This window comes from Theropithecus gelada, chromosome 10, assembly GCF_003255815.1.
Source record: "Theropithecus gelada isolate Dixy chromosome 10, Tgel_1.0, whole genome shotgun sequence".
NCBI lineage: Eukaryota > Metazoa > Chordata > Mammalia > Primates > Cercopithecidae > Theropithecus > Theropithecus gelada.
Window position 1 is genome coordinate 29,509,643 of NC_037678.1, and position 18,750 is coordinate 29,528,392.

The 18,750-nt window shown below is 40.0% G+C and overlaps 1 protein-coding gene across 1 annotated transcript in view; it reads right to left on the bottom strand.

The window, feature by feature from the left end:
* Positions 1 to 13,119, bottom strand: part of LOC112632405 (phosphatidylinositol 3,4,5-trisphosphate 3-phosphatase TPTE2-like) — a 73,136-nt gene extending 60,017 nt beyond the window's left edge. The window contains 7 exon segments of the mRNA XM_025398106.1: positions 1,773 to 1,826; positions 2,356 to 2,409; positions 3,629 to 3,682; positions 6,034 to 6,112; positions 6,115 to 6,190; positions 12,568 to 12,676; positions 13,115 to 13,119. Of these exon segments, the coding sequence (XP_025253891.1) occupies positions 1,773 to 1,826; positions 2,356 to 2,409; positions 3,629 to 3,682; positions 6,034 to 6,112; positions 6,115 to 6,190; positions 12,568 to 12,676; positions 13,115 to 13,119 (431 nt within the window).
* Between the last annotated feature and the right edge of the window lie 5,631 nt (positions 13,120 to 18,750).

Sequence of the window (18,750 nt, forward strand, 5' to 3'; positions counted from 1 at the left end):
CTGTATTGTTATGGATGCTCCAGAAAATGAACTTCCCAAATCTGAATCTCCCTTTTCTACATGTATGCTTTTGTGTGTGTCTATGTGTGTATTTACATATATATGTTTACATCCAGCTTTTTATTTACTTAAACCTCAAATTTTGTTGAAAGTCCCTTCATGTGTTACTTGTTGTCATTTCACTGAAGGCAGGTGCTGATGGAGCAAAAAGGTACATAGACATATAGTGAATTTCTCTTTTTTGACACTATTAGCAAATACATTTTTTGTACCAAAAGAAGTAGATTTTCTATAAATATGAAGTACGTACATATATAATAAGTGAGGGTATGCAAATACTACCACATAAGCCCAGTAAGTAAAGTCCAACAATTAACAAAGACTCATTTATCAATGGTCAATTCATCCGAGATTAAACTATATATAAATTAAACCTATGTACATATTAGAAATACATTTTAGCCAGGTGCGGTGGCTCATGACTGTAATCCCAGCACTTTGGGAGGCCGAGGCAGGCAGATCACGAGGTCAGGAGTTCAAGACCAGCCTGGCCCATATAGTGAAACCCTGCTCCTACGAAAAATACAAAAAATTAGTCAGACATGGTGGCACGTGACTGCAGTCCCAGCTACTCAGGAGGCTGAGGCAGGAGAATCACTTGAACCTGGGAAGTGGAGGTTGCAATGAGACGAGATCGCGCCACTGCGCTCCAGCTTGGGCAACAGTGAGACTTCGTCTCAAAAAATAATAATAATAGAAATACATTTTAATTTGCCCATGCCTCCAATGTCCTATAAAATAAATTCTTTTAAAGATTTACTTATTGGCTTAAAAATCAATACTACACACAAAACTCACATACTATTGCTTCATGAGCAACTACAGAATTCTCACCTAGATGTTTCCTTAATCAGCCACTGATTAAACACAATCCTTTTATTCCTTCTATAAAATCTCATTCATTTTTGCAAATTTTCTTGAGCATTACACTATAATTAACTTGAATCAGGTTTTCCATATTACTTACACCTTTATGATTTATTTCCAGGAGAGGTTTTCACATGACTGGGAAAACCCTTCATCACCTCCTTCCCTTCATTGATCATGCTAGTCTTTCCTGCCCATGAAACACAGTGAAGTACCTGTGCACCTAAGGAAAGCGGCATCCAACGAGGTGGTGGGTTTGAGTTGGGTCTGGGCACCAACCTCACATGTGGATAGAGCTCTTGAGGGTGTGGGACAAGTCCACATTCCATTAGCTCCATTCTTTTTTTCCCAGGGCTTCACTACTCCTTATTAGCCGCCATCTCCTCCATGTTGCAAATAGGAGTCTCTCCTTTCTTGGCACACTATGGTAGGGTCTCAAACTCAGGAAACCCAAATCCCTTAAAAAATTGCCTCAGAAATTGAGGGTGACAAATACACTAACAGGAAGAAGTGGCTCTCCTATGAACTGACTTCCTTATACAACTCCATCAAAAAAGGATGCGGTTACCTACAAATGCTACAGTGAGAAGAATTGGAAACCCTGTTAAAAACACTCTGCATGGCCATGCAGGCTCCTGAGAGTAAATTCCACAAATGTCCATCTGTCTCCATGTTTTGTGTTTCCATTGTGTGCATGGGTTTGTTTGTGTAAATGTGTTGACAGAAGTGAGTATGGATGGAGATAGATGGATCTATTTGTGTATGTGCGTGTGTGTATGTGTATAGCTCTATGCACACTTATGCACACTTATGCATACATGTGTCTTTATGGATTTATAACTCACCTTTTACTGATAGGTGACACCAGGGCTGCTCCTTTACATTCACTGCTGTGTGGGCTAGAGGATGATAAAAGAATACAGTCAGCTAGGAGACACGATTCTAAATTCACTTTTTTGGAAAAATTAGCTTTTATTACTCTAGACAGAAACCAATTAATTTCTGTCAGGAAATCTGAGTCCCATAAAAAAACTGCTTACTAGGAACTAAGGGTGACAAATACACTAACAGGAGGAAGCAACTCTCCTATGACCTGCTCCTCTTTATACAACTCCACCAAAGAAGGATGCAAAGTTACTAGCAGATGCTACAATGAGAAGAATTGGAAACTCCATTAAAAAAAAAAAATCTATATGCCCAGACAGGCTCCTAAGTTCCACAAATGTCCATCTGTCTCTTTTCTCCTTGTTCTAAGTTTCCACGATGTGCATGGATTAATTTGTGTATGTGTGTTGAAGAGAAGTGTTAAAGAGAAGTGTGGATGGATGGATGGATGGATGGATATATTTGCTCATGTGCCTGTGTGTGTTTATAGTTCTATGCACACTTATGCTGATGGATGTCTTTATTTAACCATTTACTACTTACATATCATTCGTAAGTGTCTCCTCGTTTGCTCCTTTAAATTCATTTGTCTGTGGACTAGCAGATGATAAAAGAATACAGTCAGATAGGAGGCATAGTTCTGAAGTTATATTTTGGAAAAAATACCTTTCATTACTCTAGACAGAAAGCAATTAATTTCTGACTATTCATGTGTATGGCACTATTGGAACATGGAATGTCTTTTTTCTTTATTAGAAATGAGGATTTATATGACGACAACCAAAATCATAGCCTGGGGAAAATAGTAATGCTTCGCAATTTAAGTCAACCTCTTTATTATGACCTCAGTCCCAGTGTGTGACAGACTTTGTGGTGACAGTAATTTCAAACTCAACTCAGTTTGTAGGTAGTCAGCCCTCTTATTCCATTCAATGTTCTGCTTCAAAGGCTGTCCATTAGCTCCTTACCTTCACCCAGCATGATGGTTTCTCTAGTCCCACAAAAAGGGTCAGGTAATTAGAGGTCTGACACAGGAGCGCAATCCAAATAGGATGGTGATTTGAGGTTTGGAGCTCCAGCCTCCGTGGTGGCAGAGTTCTGGAGGGTGGAGAACACCTCCAAGGCTCTTAGCTCTGTTGCTTTCTGCTGAGGGGTTCGCAGTGCCCTGAGCACTCCTACCTCCTCCTCACTCCAAACAGGATTCTCTCTTCCCTTGGCCCACTCTGGTATGTCTCATACACAGAAAATCAGAGTTTCCAAGGCATTTGACTGCTACTAACAAATGGTGAAAAGACAGTAACAGACAGAAGCCTCTCTCTATAATCTGTTTCTTTTTTCCTAAACAACTGTAAAAATGTGGAAGTTGTATATATATGATACAGTGAGATGATAAAGAAACTGTGTCAAAGACATTCTCTATTATTGTGAGCACTTCTGACAGTGAGTCCCACTAATCTCAGTCTCTTTCTCTGTCACTATTGTGTGTGTGTGTGTACTTTTTTTTTTTTTGTGACAAAGTTTTGCTCCTGCTGCCCAGAGTGGAATTCAGTGGCATGGTCTCAGCTCACTGGAACGTGCACCTTCCCATGTCAAGCGATTCTCCTGCCTCAGCCTCCCGAGCAGCTGGGATTAGAGGCGCCTGCCACCACAGCTGGCTAGTTGTTGAAATTTTAGTAGAGACAGGGTTTCACTATGTTTGCCAGCCTGGCCTTGAACTCCTGACCTCAGGGTATCTGCCTGCCTTGGCCTCCCAAAGTGCTCAGATTATAGGTGTGAACCACTGCACCTGGCCATGTGTACATCTTTTATAACTCACTGGTCATTGGGGCTTCTCTCAATGGTGACTCCCTCCAGGGCATTCGAATTGGGACTGTAGAGGACAAATATGGTCAGAGTCAGACACAATGCATAATTCTAATGTTTTGCAACAAATAGCCAGTTATTCTATGCGTTATTCCTCAGTTACACTGTAATTATTCACATGTATGTACATCACTAAATTGACCTGGGATGGCATTTGCTTTTTATTAGAAATGAGGTTTTATATGCCAACAGTGAGTATCTTAGGCTGTGAACATAGCGATGCATCCAGATTAAGTAAGGGCATCTACACCTCAATGTGTAACAGCATTTTTGGAGAGCATTTAATTCCAGTTCAAATTAAGTTTGTAAGTTCCCCTTCTTATAATCCCATCTGCGTTTCTCATTCCCTATCACTTCCAATCACCTCCTCACCTTTCACCCATCCTAATAGTCTTTCCTGACCAAGAGTTGTGGCCAAGTAGGTATAGGCCTCAAGCAAGGGCTCCATCCCATGTGAGGGTGGGTATGGGCCAAGGCAGTCAGCCTTACATAACGGCAGAGCTCAGGAGGGTGTGAAACAATTCCAGGGTTTTTAGCTCTGTTCTTTTTCTTTGCAGGGATTTCTCTGAGTTTTGTCCACTCCTTGCTCCAAGCAGGACTCACTTTTCCCTTCGTCCACTCTACTAATACAGTCTCATTCTCACAAAAAGGAAATGTGACAAACACTAACATAAAAACCTCCCTCTATGAATTCCTCCCCATTTTCCTATCTCGATCCAAAAAAACAAAAGAATATTCCATACAAAGCTCATTCTGAGAGGACTCTAGAAATAGTTTCCAGGGAACTCCTTGTTCCCATGGATGCTTGTGACAGTCAATAGCCCAACTCAATCTCTCTTGTGTGTATGAATGCATGTATGTATGTGTTTGTTTATGCAGAGATACATGTATAACTGTATTTGTTTATATCACATGTTGCACTGGCCAGCCTACTAGAAGATACTCTCAATTCACACACAGGGTAGTGCCAAAGAACTTAAAATGTACATAGGAAGACAACATGTAACTTCCTAGACTTAACGTTTTCAGTTCAAAAGAGTTCCAATTGCTTTTTTGTTTGTTTGTTGTTGTTGTTGTTGTTTGTTTTTTGAGACAGAGTCTGGCTCTGTCTCCCAGGCTGGAGTGCAGTGGCACGATCTCGGCTCACTGCAACCTCTGCCTCCCAGGTTCAAGCAATTCTCCTGCCTCAGCCTCCTGAGTAGCAGGGACTACAGGCACCCGCCACCATGCCCGGCTCATTTTGTATTTTTAGTAGAGACAGGGTCTCACCATGTTGGCCAGGTGGGCCTTGAACTCCTGATCCCATTATCCACCCGCCCTGGCCTCCCAAAGTGCTTGGACTGCAGGCCTGAGCCACTGCACTGGACCTTCCAACTACTTTCAACCTGTAAACTGCCTTACCTTACAGAAGTCATGTGTGTATTTGGTTCTTTGGAATCTGCCATGCCATTTACCCTGCCCATCATACTTTATATGATTGCAGCACATACTTTACACCTATCTGAGACTCACTGACTCAAGAGTTCACCAAAACTCTCTACCACTGGAGCTGGCCAATCCTCGACAGCCTTTTGTGGGTAAACTTCTTTTAAATTCAACTCCACTGTGTAGGCATTCCTCCCTCTAATCCCATCTATGGCCCACTGCCTGGATCTGTCACCTCTTTCCTTTCACCCATCGTGCTAGTCTTTCCTGTCCAGGAGACACAGGCAAGTAGCTGTGGGCCTAAGGAAGGGCTGCATCCAATGAGGTGCTATGCTTGCGTTTGTGTTGTAGCACCAACCTCATGTTGACAAAGCTCTGGAGTGTGAGGGACAAGTCCATGCTCCATTGGCTCCATTCTTTTCTTCCCAGGGCTTCACTGCTCCTTGTCAGCTGCTATCTCCTCCATGTTGCAGACAGGATTTTCTCCTCCATTCTGTCAATCTCACAGGCTCTCAAACTCAGGAAATCTGAGTCCTTTAAGAAGCTGCTTACTAGGAACTAAGGGTGACAAATACACTAACAGGAAGCAGCAGCTCTCCTGTGACCTGCTCCTTTCTATATGACTCCATTAGAAAAGGATGAAATGTTACCTACAAAGGCTATGATGAGAAGAATTCGAAACCCTGTTAAAAACCACTCTCTATGGCCATATAGGCTTCTCAGAATAAACTCCACAAATGTCTGTCCACCTGTCTCCTTGTTGTATGTTTCCATTGTGTGCATGGGTTGCTAGTGGATGTGTGCTGAGAGAAGTGTGTATGGATGGACGCATGGATGGATGGATGGATATATTTGTTTATGTGCCTGTGTGTGTGAAAACTTCTATGCTCACTTATAATTAGATAAATAAAGACATACGTATGCATAACTCACCTTTCATGGATACGTGCCTCCGAGTTCGTGCCTGATAATTCATTTGTGGGTGGACTGGAGGATGATAAAAGAACACAGACAGGAGACACAACTCGAAATTCACTTTTCTGATAAAACTCGCTTTCATTACTCTTTCCACAAACCAGTTAAGTTCTGACTATTCATGTGTATAGCACTATTTGGTTCTGAAATGTCATTTTTTATTAGAAAGGAGGATTTATACGATGGCAACCAACATCTTAGGCTGTGGAAAATAGTAATGCTTCCAGATTTAAATAAACCTCTTTGTTATGACCTCAGTCCCAATGCGTGGCAGCCTTTGTGGTGACAGTTATTTCAAACTAAACTTTTGTGTGGAGGTAGTCGGCCCTCTTATTCCACTAAGTATGCTGCCTCAAAGGCTCCCCATTACTTCTTTACTTGATCGTCTGTCTTGGTCCACAAGTAGGGTAAAGTAACTGCAGGTCTGAGTCAAGGACACAATCCAATGTGATGGTGTTTGGGGTTTGGAGTATCACCCTGTATTGTGGCAGAGTTCTGCAGGGTCAAAAACATTTCTAGGGTTGTTAGCTTTTTTCTCTTCTTCGGAGGTCTTCACTACTCTCTGTCCCCTGCTATCCTTTTCTGTTTCCAAAGAGGATTCTCTGCTGTCCTCAGCCATCGTAGTGAGGTCTCACATATCGGCAGTCTGAAAATTATTTTTGATTGTTACTCAGAGTATCAAACAGACTAGTAAGAAAAATCATCCTTCTTATTATGTGGTCATCTTTTATCTAAATTCATTCAAGAAGCCATAAGGGCACCTTCGTATCCTATAGTGAGATCATGTAGACACGTGTAAAAGTTTTTTGTTTTTCCATTAATGCCCTTGAATCTTCCCTAATCTCAACCTTTATATTTCTCTGCAGTACCTGTGGGTGCACCCTTGGTTTAATATGAATCCATATAGGTTTATATAAATGGTATATAATTGTTTCCTCCTATGCTCATATATCCTTATATCTATATTGATTGATTTCTGTCTCACAGTTCACTGATAGCAACATTCCAGGGTAGTGATTTGAATTTAGACTTGGCAGTGCTACAGAATTTAAACATATATATACATATAGGACCATATATATATATATATATATATATATATAGAGAGAGAGAGAGAGAGAGAGTCCAACACCAATATGACATCTTAGACTTCACTTTCTGGTTTGAATTACTCACAAGTGATGTTTAGTTGCTACAATTGAATGAAGCACAAAGTAAGCATTTGGTGGTTTACTTTAATTCAAATTCAGCTGCAGTTTCTATGTACAAATCCCTTTGACTTCATCTCATTTCCTGATACTAAAATCCCTGCATCAGTGCCTTGTTTTCACCATCATAGGTGTCTTCTCTGCTCTCACACAGGGTCAAGAAACTGCTCCGTATGTGATGATGGGTGTGGGCTTGTAGTGTTAGCCTCACATGGTGGTAGAGCTCTGGGTGTGAGGAACCCTGCCAGGCCATTAGCTCTGTTTTTTTCCCTAACGATTCCACTGCTCCCTGCCCACTGCTACTTGCTAATTGCTCTTCATAGGATTTTCTTCCCTTGGCCCACTCTAGTATGTCTCATACACAGGAAATCTGACTTTCCTAAGTATGTGCCTGCTACTAAGGGTGACAAGACAATAACAAGAAGTTTCGGCCGGGCGCGGTGGCTCAAGCCTGTAATCCCAGCACTTTGGGAGGCCGAGACGGGCGGATCACGAGGTCGGGAGATCGAGACCATTCTGGCTAAACCGGTGAAACCCTGTCTCTACTAAAAAATACAAAAAAACTAGCCGGGCGAGGTGGCGGGTGCCTGTAGTCCCAGCTACTCGGGAGGCTGAGGCAGGAGAATGGCGTAAACCCGGGAGGCGGAGCTTGCAGTGAGCCGAGATCCGGCCACTGCAGTCCAGCCTGGGCGACAGAGCGAGACTCCACCTCAAAAAAAAAGTTTCCCTTTTTTGACCTGTTCCTTTTTATCCAATTTAATCAAAAAGTTGGATAAGGGACCTGCAGGGCCTATAGTGAGGTGATTTATAAACAGTGTGAAAGACATTCTGTATGGCCTTGGATGATCCTGAGAGTAAAGCACATAATCTTCATCTTTCTCTCTGTTGTTTCTCTCTCTCTCTTTTCTCTCTCTCTCTCCCTGTGTTTGTGTGTCTAGACAGACAGAAGTATGCATACATATTTCTTTACATATGTATTTCTTTACATATTTGTGTATATATATTTTATAATTCACATTTCATTGGTGGTTGTATCATAGGTTATTGATGTCAATTCATCTGTATGCAGGCTAAAGGAATATAAAAGTAGATAGTTGGACACACATGTAATTCTAAACTTACCTTTTGGATCAAACAGCCACAGTTACTCTATAATGTACTATCTGGTTGATGTTTAAATATTCACGTGTATTCACTAATTCGAACTAGATGTATCTTTTTTCTTTTTTTTTTTTTTGGCAGAGTCTCACTCTCACCGAGGCTGGAGTGCAGTGGTGTGATCTTGGCTCACTGCAACCTCTGCCTCCCATGTTCAAGCAATTCTCCTGCCTCAGCCTCCTGAGTAGATGGGATTACAGGCATGCACCACCATGCCTGTCTAATTTTTGTATTTTTAGTAGACACAGAGTTTTGCCACATTGGTCAGGCTGGTCTCAAATTCCTGGCCTCAAGTGATCTAGCTGTCTTGGCCTCCCAAAGCGCTGGGATTACAGATATGAGCCACCATGCCTGGCCAGTGGCATTTATTTCTAATGTAACTGCAGTCTGTAAGGAAACATGCCTCTTACCCCATCTAAATTTTTGATTCCTAAGTCCCTCTGTCACTTCCTTACTTTCACCCATCATGGCTGTCTTTCCTGCCCAGAAGATATGACCATGTAGCTGTAGGCCTGAGTCAGGAACTCCCCACAAAATACTGTGGGTTTGGGTTTGGTTTGGGGCACCCAGCTTCACATGGTGGTAGAACTCTAGAGGGTGAGGAACCCATTAAGGTTTCATGAACTCTCTTCTTTTTGATGAGTGCTTCACTCCTCCCTGTCACCTGTTACCTCCCCATTGCTCCAAATAGGATTCTCTCTCCCTTTGGCCCACTCTAGTAGTAGTAGAGTCTCATAAATGGGAAACTTCAAAGGTTCCTAAGGGATTGAATACTAATAATTTAGAGTGACAAATATACTAAGAGGAAGAAGCATCCCTTTCATTACTTCTTCCTCTTTCATCCAATTTGGTCTGAAAAAAAAATAGAAAGTTATCTATAGACCCTACAGTGAGAAGATTTCGACATAGTGTCAAAGATACTCTGTATTTCCAAGGACATGCCTGACAGTGAATTTTACAAATATCAACTTCTCTTTCATTGTTTTATGTTTCTGTGTGTGTATGTGTATGCATGCGTGTATGTTGATAGAAGTATGTATTTATGTGTATATATGTGTATATACACTTACATGTATATAAATCTTTGTTTTTAACTCACATATCATGGGTGGCTCTATCATAGGTTACTACCATCAACTCAATTGGCTGTGGGCTGAGGAATTATAAAAGCATATTATTCAGATACAAACATAATTTGGACTTACACTTTTGGTCAAATAGCTGCAGTTACTCTAGACAAGAGTCTACCTGCCAAGGAATGCCAAAGATTGCCAGCAACCAGCAAAAGCTAGCAAAGAGGTATCAAACAGATTCTTCTTTATAGCTCTCATAAAAAGCCAACCCTGCTGACAACCTCAATGTCAGATTTCTAGTCTCTAGGACTGTGAGATGATTAATTTTTGTTTAAGACGCTTGGTTCATGATACTTTGTTAAAGCAGCCCTAGAAACGAATATAGCCCAACCTGGCAGAGTCTCATACATAGGCAATCCAACAGGTTTCTAAAAGTTTTGGCTACTAGTCAACTCAGCTAGGAAGAAGTAGAAGACTTTTTGTGATCTATTTATCTTGTATCCAACTAGACCCAAAAAGAAAAGGATGTTACATACAGAAGTTGAAACTACCAGTACTTTAGAAACAGTGTCCAAGAAACTCTATATTTAACATTTGTTAGCTTACTGAAGACCTAACTTTTTAGAAAGAATTTTAGAATCAGTGTCCAGAAAACTATTTTCCCATGAATAATTCTGAGACTGAATTTCACAAACCTGAATTCCTCCCATCTCCAATATATATTATGACATCACCTTTCATTGTTGACTCCAGCACAGATTTCTGATGTCAATTCATTGGGATCAGTGCAAAAGATTGAAAGGTAAGTAGTAAGAAACAATGTAAATGCATACACTACTTTTTTTTGGTTCAAATTGGCTATGATTGTGCTACAAATCACAATGTGTTGTCCCTAAAAATTATCATGTAAATCTGTTACTTGGCACCTGGTACTTCATTTTTCTCTAGAAAAAGGTCTTTATGTGTTGGTAATAAAAATTGTTTAGGACTCTTTAAAAAGTTTAATGAAACAAGATTTAAATACAATTCTTTCTTACTGAATCTGGTCATCGTGTATGACAGCAAATTTAACTTAAATTTGCTTCAAATTCATGTTCCATTTGTAGGCACACGTTGTTCTTGCCCATTTTGATTTCCTAATTATCAAGTCCTTCCACCACCTTCATGCTCTTCATGAGTCACAGATATCTTTGCTTCCCCTCAAATAGGATCAAGTGACTAAACCTGAGGCAGGGGCTCCATCCAATGTGATGATGGCTTTGAGTTTGGGGTACCAGCTCTGAAGGGTGAGGGACAGATACAGGGTCTGTTAGCTCCTTTCTTTCTGCTGAGGGCTCCTCTGCTGCCTGTCCGACGCTACCACCTTCTTTCTCCAAGTAGGATTCTCTCCTCTCTTGGATTACTCTTGAGAGAGTCTCATACATGGGCATTCTGATAGTTTCCTAAGGGTTTTGGCTGCTAATTACTAAGGGTCACAAACAATCTTTGAGTACCAAGTGTCCCTCTTCTGACCTCATCTTATGTTTTCCACTCTGGTTCAAAAACAATGTTACCTAACGATGCTTAAAGTCTCTTATAGAAAGCTGTTATTGCCATTGATAATCCCAGTATTTTTCACCAGTTAGATCAGTCAACTCACCCATTGTGGTCATAGCTGTCAGAGCATACAGTAGGATCTGTTAATGAATCCATAATTCTATCAAAGAGTAAAAAGCACATACAAAAAATAAAGTCAGATATTCTGGAAGGCAATCAGGATGTTAATCTCGACAGTATTTCAGGACATGAAAAATAAAATTAGAGGAATTTTAACAAGAACTAAAGAAACAATTTCAGGGTACAGTACTAATACTTCTGTGTGTGTGTGTGTGTGTGTGTGTGTGAGAGAGAGAGCGAGAGAGAGAGAGAGCACAGAGAAAAAAGAAAGAAAATGTAAGAATAATGAATGTTTCGATATCAATGGCTAGTTCCTGGTCATCCTTGGTAGGAAATAAACAAGTAGGTTAAGTCAAGCACAGCCTAAATTATGTTTAAGACATTTGGTGAACTTAAAGTAGATTATATGTTTAGAAAAATTTTGTTTTCTATTTGTCTGTATTCACTTTTTTTAAGTTATATGGCTATATTTTACAAAATCAAGACTTCCTAGCACCGAAACCCCTAGCTTGGCTAATTTAATCTCTCTACAACTTCATTTCCTCATCTGCAAGTTAAGACACATGCAAAATACACTCCACTCTGTCGGCTTCATAAAACCATGCTGAATATTCAGCATTTTGCAAATATTGGTTTTTAGACAACCTGCTCTCTACACCATTTATTATGCCATAAAAGTCAGTATGTGGCAATATAAACTGATACATACTTTAGTTTCAAATACACAAACATTCTCATCAAAGTAACACACTCCCCAGACTCAAGAATTAATGCTCTTTGCCACAATTTTCTAACTTTTCAAATGTTTAAATAAGTTTAAGAAACTGATCGCACACATTTTTTTGCTGCTGATAAAAACTAGGATTCTCTAAGAATGTGCTGAGGTTTCACTAGCAATGTTTCAGGTGTTAATTGAGATGGGACCACTGAAGCCCTTTTGGTGGCCATCTCTGTGGAGGCTTCCTGAGCTGAACTCCAGCTCTATTCCTTGAACAGAGCTTCCACCATTAGGGCAACCAGCCGCCCCTGTAGGAAAGATTAAAGTGACCAGTGTATGCATACTATTACACTGCCTAAAATGTCATATTTTTAAGGACATTAACAGGCATAGTATGAGGCTTGTTTTATTTTTTAAATGTTTTCTATTTCTATTATTTTTCTATCTAATTATTTTTCTATTTCTATTTCCATTTGCTGGGTCACAGACAGCAGCAAATTCCATAGTTTCAGGGTTATACCAGTTCATCTGCAGTAGGAGTACAAATATCAAAGCTCTCAGTCTACCACCTTGTGCTCCAGAGATACGGCCCAAGCAGATCTTCGGATGTGAACCAGGGCAACCCAAGGCAGAGCTGGATTTCTGGGAGTTTCTCCCTGTAAGCCCTGGACCTGCTTACCTGTAGGCCAGACTGCTTCCGGCGCCACGGCCGCTCAGAAGAGGCTGGGGTCAGTTCAGCTGCTAGAATAACACAAGTCTCAGGTCTTGTGTCTTCCGTACAACATTCTCTAAGAGGGAGAAATTTAATCAAGATCCTGTTAGCAGTTTTCTCTTCTGTTGCCTTTCAGGATTATGGCTTTTCCTTTTTTCATTTTCTAGTTCCCAAAATCAAGCTCATTAAATCAAATCTTTACCCAATTCCTGGCAAGTAACAAGGTTACTGCTATTTGGCCCTATGCTCACTGGTTGTCCCCCAGTACCCTGAGGATAAGGGGACTCTGTAAGGTCCCTGGGAGGGGAAAGGAATGTCAATTAGTGTTCCCCCCCAGCTGGATGTAAGCAAAGTTTCCTGTCTATGGGCCCCAGAGACCACCATCTAGTTCCCGCACCAAAACTTTACATGATTTTAATTCTGATGAGGATGAGAGGACAACATGAGCCAACAGAGAGGGCAGAGGATGGGGTGGGACTCCCTTGCTCAGAGACCCTCACCTCTAAGTCTTTACCTCATATTGAGAATAAGTTAGTTCTGTAATAAGAACTCTATATCCATGGCAACCCCAAACCGAATCCTGGTGCTCTTGTGATTCTTGTAGAGTGGGGCATAGAACGAACTTGGCCCAAGACTGCAGAGACTTAAAAACATGCTGCTCTGCCATACATACAGATACTCATTAAAGACAAGGGAGAAGGGCATGGGGTGGGGTAGAATGTACCAAAACCAAAGACCACAGGATAATAACCTCAGAGCAGAGACTATCTCTCCAGTTATTTTTTCTTTTGTATGTAATGGAGGGGATTCTTATTTACTCTGATGAAGAAGTTTACATCAAGTGTTCAGCTTCCTTTGAGGTTAGAGAGAATAACCAGAGGGCTCAGTTATTGTCTCTGAATAACAGTGTTTTGTCTAGTGTTTTCTAGACAATATTAAATTTCACTAAAATAGACAAGGTTGATAGGACTTGGGGGGATACTTCATTGACTCAAGCTATCATTTCATAGGATTGTGAGAAAACAAAGAGTTGTACATTTAAAACACACTCATATTCTAGCTAGAAGAGAGGATTTTGAATGCTCTTACATCAAAGAAATGGTAAATGTTTAAGGCAATGGATATGCTAATTACCCTGATTTGATCATTATGCAATGTAAAATGTACTGAAACATCACATTGTATCTCATAAATATGTACAATTTATTATGTATCGATTAAAATTTTGAGTATAAGAAAAAATAAACTTCAATTGTAAGAAAACAACCCAACTTTTAAAAAATGGGCAAAATATGTGAACAGATACGCCACTAATAAAGATTTGCAACTGGCAAATAAGCAAATGAAAAAATGGTCATCATCACTAGCTATTAGAGAAATGCAGATTAAAACTACAACAAGAAACCACCAGATACCTATTAGAATATCTAAAATTAGAAAGATGGCATGTTGACAAAGAGAGAGAGAAACTGAAACTCTCATACAATGCCGGGAATGTAAAGTGCTAGATCCACTTTGGAAAACAGTTTGGCAGTTTCTTAAGAAGTTAATTAGGTCTTTCAGATCCCATTCCAACATGTAGAAAACTTGGAAGTCATCACTCCCATCTTCACAACAGAAAAAAAAGATAAACTGAAAATCAACAACTTTTCTTAGATCTGCCTGAAACTAGAGGTCACAGGGCAAACCACTTCTTCAGAAACTAGAGAGATGGGTGAATATAGAAAATCACAGTTTACCTGAGACCAGAAGCCACAGAGCCAGTAATTGGTAGGAACACTTAAAATGGTAATCAATAAATTACTGGTGGCTGAGTGTGGACTAGCTTGAGAGTTAAAAACTTGTTGGTGTCCCGCCTTGGGGGCCCCTTATACTTTCATGAATTTTACTTCCAGAAACCCCACCAGGTTCTCATGATGAAGGCTGAAGAAAATTTCCTCAGGCCCTTTACACAAGGAAAAGGGAAAAGCAACCATTTCAAAATATACCCTAATTGGGGGATAGAGAGAGTGAGTGGGTATAACAACCATTTTGAAATATGCCCAGAGCATTCCATTCTCTGTGTGAAAGACCTGCTCTAAAGAAAAACTGCTTCATCAGAGCCTTGTCTGACATAGGGGAAAAGCAGTCAGACAATTCTAAACCCTTCTAGCTTTCCTGTTCCACATAAAAGGAGAGGAAAAAAAAAAGAAATCATTACTAATTCAATATCATAAAAATGTACACCTATGTTTTTGTCTAAGAGCATAGTTTGGGATCTCTCATTTAGATATTTCTTCTACTTGAGGTTAATTTTTCTGTATGATGTGAGAAAGCTCTAACTTCATTCATTTGTATGTGGATATCCAGTTGTTACAGCACCACTTGCTGAAGAGACTGTACTTTTCCACTGAATGGTCTTGGTACCCTTGTGGAGAATCAATTGACCTTAAATGTATGGATTTACTTCTGGACTCTCAATTCAATTCCATTGATGTACATATCTATCCTGATTCTAGTACTACACAATTTTAACCACTATAGCTTTATAGTAAGGTTTGAAATAATAAAGTGTAGACTCTGCAACTTCATTGTTCTTCTTCAAGATTGTTTTGGTTACTCAGAGTCCCTTGTATTTTCAAATGAATCTCTGATCAGCAAGTCAATTTCTGCAAAAAGAGAAGCTAGGATCTTGATAGGAACTGACTCGAATATGTAGATCAATTTGTGGGGTACTGTCATCTTAATAGTAATGTCTTCCATTCAATAAATACAGAATGTGTATCCATAGATTTAGGTCTCAATCACTTTCAATAATGTTGTGTAGTCTTACATTTCTTTTGTTTTAGTCTTATTTTTAACGCTATTGTAAATAAAACTACTTTCTTAATTTCATTTTGAGCCTACTCATTGCTAGTGTTTCTCATTATAACTGATTTTTTGCACATTGATCTTTTATCTTTTGTGAACTCAATTGTTGCTCCAGCAGGTTTGCTGTTGCTGTTGTAGGTTCCTTAGATTTTCCATATACAACATTATTTATCTGCAAAAAATAGAGTTTGACGTTTTCCATTCCAATCTAGATGCATTTTATTTCTTTTTTGTGGTTGGTTTTGTTTAGTTTTTGTCTAATTATCCTGGCTAGAATCTCCAGTACAATGTTGAATAGAAAAAGCAAGCAGGTATCCTTGTCTTGTTCCTCATTTTAGGAGAAAAGATTTAAGACTTTCACCACTAACTTTAATGTTAGCTGTTGGTTTTTCATAATCTTTACTAGATTATCTAAAGGTTTAGGTTTTTTGTCATTGTTGTTGTTTACCTAACCTAAGTTATTTACCACATTTTTGAGTTCTTTTCTTTTTTTTTCTTGATCAGGCTAGCTAAGCTATCAATTTTGTTGATCTTTTCAAATAACTTTTGGTTTTGTTTATTTTCTCTATTGTTTTCCTGCTTGCTATTTTATTTATTTTCACTCTACATTTATTATATCCTTGCTTTACTTGCTTTGGTTTCAGTTTGCTCTTCTTTTTCTAGTTTATTTAAGTGAAAGTTAAATTATTGATTGAGATCTTTCTTCCATTCTAATATAAGAATTCACACCTATAAATTTCCCTTTAAGCATGGCATTAGCTGCATTCCATAAGTTTTGAGATGTGGAATTTTTGTTTTCATTCATCTCAAAATATGTTCTGATTTCTCTTGGATTTCTTCTATGACCAATTGATTATTTAAGTTGATTATTTAAGATACATCCATGCATTCCCCTAGGAAGGGGGCTAAATCCAGGGAGCCACGTGGCATCATTCTGTGGGCCCCACTCCCACAGCACGTCACAAGTTAAGGCCCATTGGCTTGGAATTCCAGCTGGCCAGCAGCAGCAGGCTAGAAACATCCAGAGATGGACCGAGTTCCCGGAGGGAGGGGCAGCCGCTATATCTGTGGTTTGAGTTGGCCACTCTAACCTGCTGGCACCAGGGACCAGGAGGAGTTCCCCATAACATAGCACAGCTGCTGTGCCTGATTGTGGCCAGTCTACATCTTTAAGTGAGACCGCAATCCATCCCTCCTCACTGGACAGGACCTCCCCATCAGAATTTTAGCAAATCCAGCCAGAGTTCTATGGACAGAACTCTGATTTGTCCCTGGGATGAAGTCCCCAGGGAGAGGGATAGCTGCTATCTCCCCAGTTCAGCCGACCTAGCCTTTCCAACCTGCTGGCTCTAGAGACTCCTGGGCATCAACACAGCACACCTGTTCTGCCAAGGGGCAGCCAGACTGCTTCTTTAAGCAGTCCCTGATCCTGTTCCTCCTGACTGGGCGAGACCTCCCAACAGGGGTCTCCAGACACCTCCTACAGAAGCATTCCAGGTGGCATCAAGTTGGTACCCCCTTGGACTCGTGCTTCCAGAGGAAGGATCAGGCTACCATCTTTGCCATTTTGCAGCCTTCACTGGTGATACCTCCAGGTGCAGAAGAGACTGAGGTGACTAGGGTCTAGAGTGGACCCACAGAAAACCACAGCAGCCCTAGAAAAGAGTGGTCTGACTGTTAAAAGCAAACAGAAAGCAACAACAATAATATCAACAAAAAAGTACCCACAAAAACCCCATTCAAAGATCAGCAATGTCAAAGATCAAAGGTAGATAAGGCCACAAAGATGAGAAAGCATCAACACAAAAATGCTGAAAACTCAAAAAGGCAGAATGCCTCTTCTCCTCTAAACGACAACACCACCTCCCTAGCAAGGGCACAGAACTGGCCGGACGCTGAGATGGCTGAATTGACAAAAGTAGGCTTTAGAAGGTGGGTAATAACAAACTTCACTGAGCTAAAGGAGCACATTCTAACTTAAAGCAAGGAAGCTAAGAATCATAAAAAAATACAGGAGCTGATAACCAGAATATTCAGTTTAGAGAGGAACATAACTGACCTGATGGAGCTGAAAAACACAACATAAGAACTTCACAATGCTACCACAAGTATCATGAGCAGGAAAGGCCAAGTGGAGGAAAGAATCTCAGAGCTTGAAAACTATCTGTCTGATATAAAAGACAGGAAGAGAAGAATAGAGAAAAAAGAACAAAAAAGAATGAACAAAACCTTCAAGAAATATGGGATTATGTAAAAAGACTGAATCTAAGACTGATAAGGATACATTGATCCACCGCGATCAAGATGGCTTCATCCCTGGGATACAAGGCTTCTTCAACATAGGCAAATCTATAAATGTAATTCATCACATAAACAGAACTAAACACAGAAACAGTGTGATTATCTCAAAAGATGCAGAAAAGGACTTCAACAAAATTCAACATCCCTTCATGTTAAAAACTCTCAATAAACTAGCTATTGAAGGATCATACATCAAAATAATAAGAGCCATACATGACAAACCCACAGCCAATATCTACTGAATGGGCAAAAGCTGGAAGCATTCTCCTTGAAAACAGGCACAAGACAAGGATGGCCTCTCTCACCACTCCTATTCAACATAGTATTGAAATTTCTGGCCAGGGCAATCGGGCAAGAGAAAGAAATAAAGGAATTTAAATAGGAAGAGAGGAAGTCAAGTTATCTTTTCCTGCAGATGACATGATCCTGTGTCTGTAAAACCCCATCATCTCAGTCCAAAAGCTTCTTAAGCTGATAAACCACTTCAGCAAAGTCTCAGGATACAAAATCAATGTGCAAAAGTCACTAGCAGTCCTATACACCAACAACAGACAAGCAGAGAGCCAAATCATGAATGAACTTCATTCACAATTGCTACAAAGAGAATAAAATACCTAGGAATACAGCTAACAGGAGAAATGAAGGACCTCTTCAAGGAGGACTACAAACCACTGCTCAGAGAAATCAGAGAGGACACAAACAAATGGAGAAACATTCCATGGTCATGGATAGGAGGAATTAATTCATGAAAATGGCCATACTGCCAAAAGTAATTTGTAAAATAATTAATTGCTATTCCCATTAAACTACCATTGACATTTTTCAAGGAATTAGAAGAAGCTATTTTAAAATTCTTATGGAACTAAGAAGGAGCCCAAATAGTCAAAACAATTCTAAGCAAAAAGAACAAAGCTGGAAGCATCACACTACCCAGCTTCAAACTATACTGTAAGGCTACAGTAACCAAAACAGCACAGTACTGGTACAAAAACAGACACA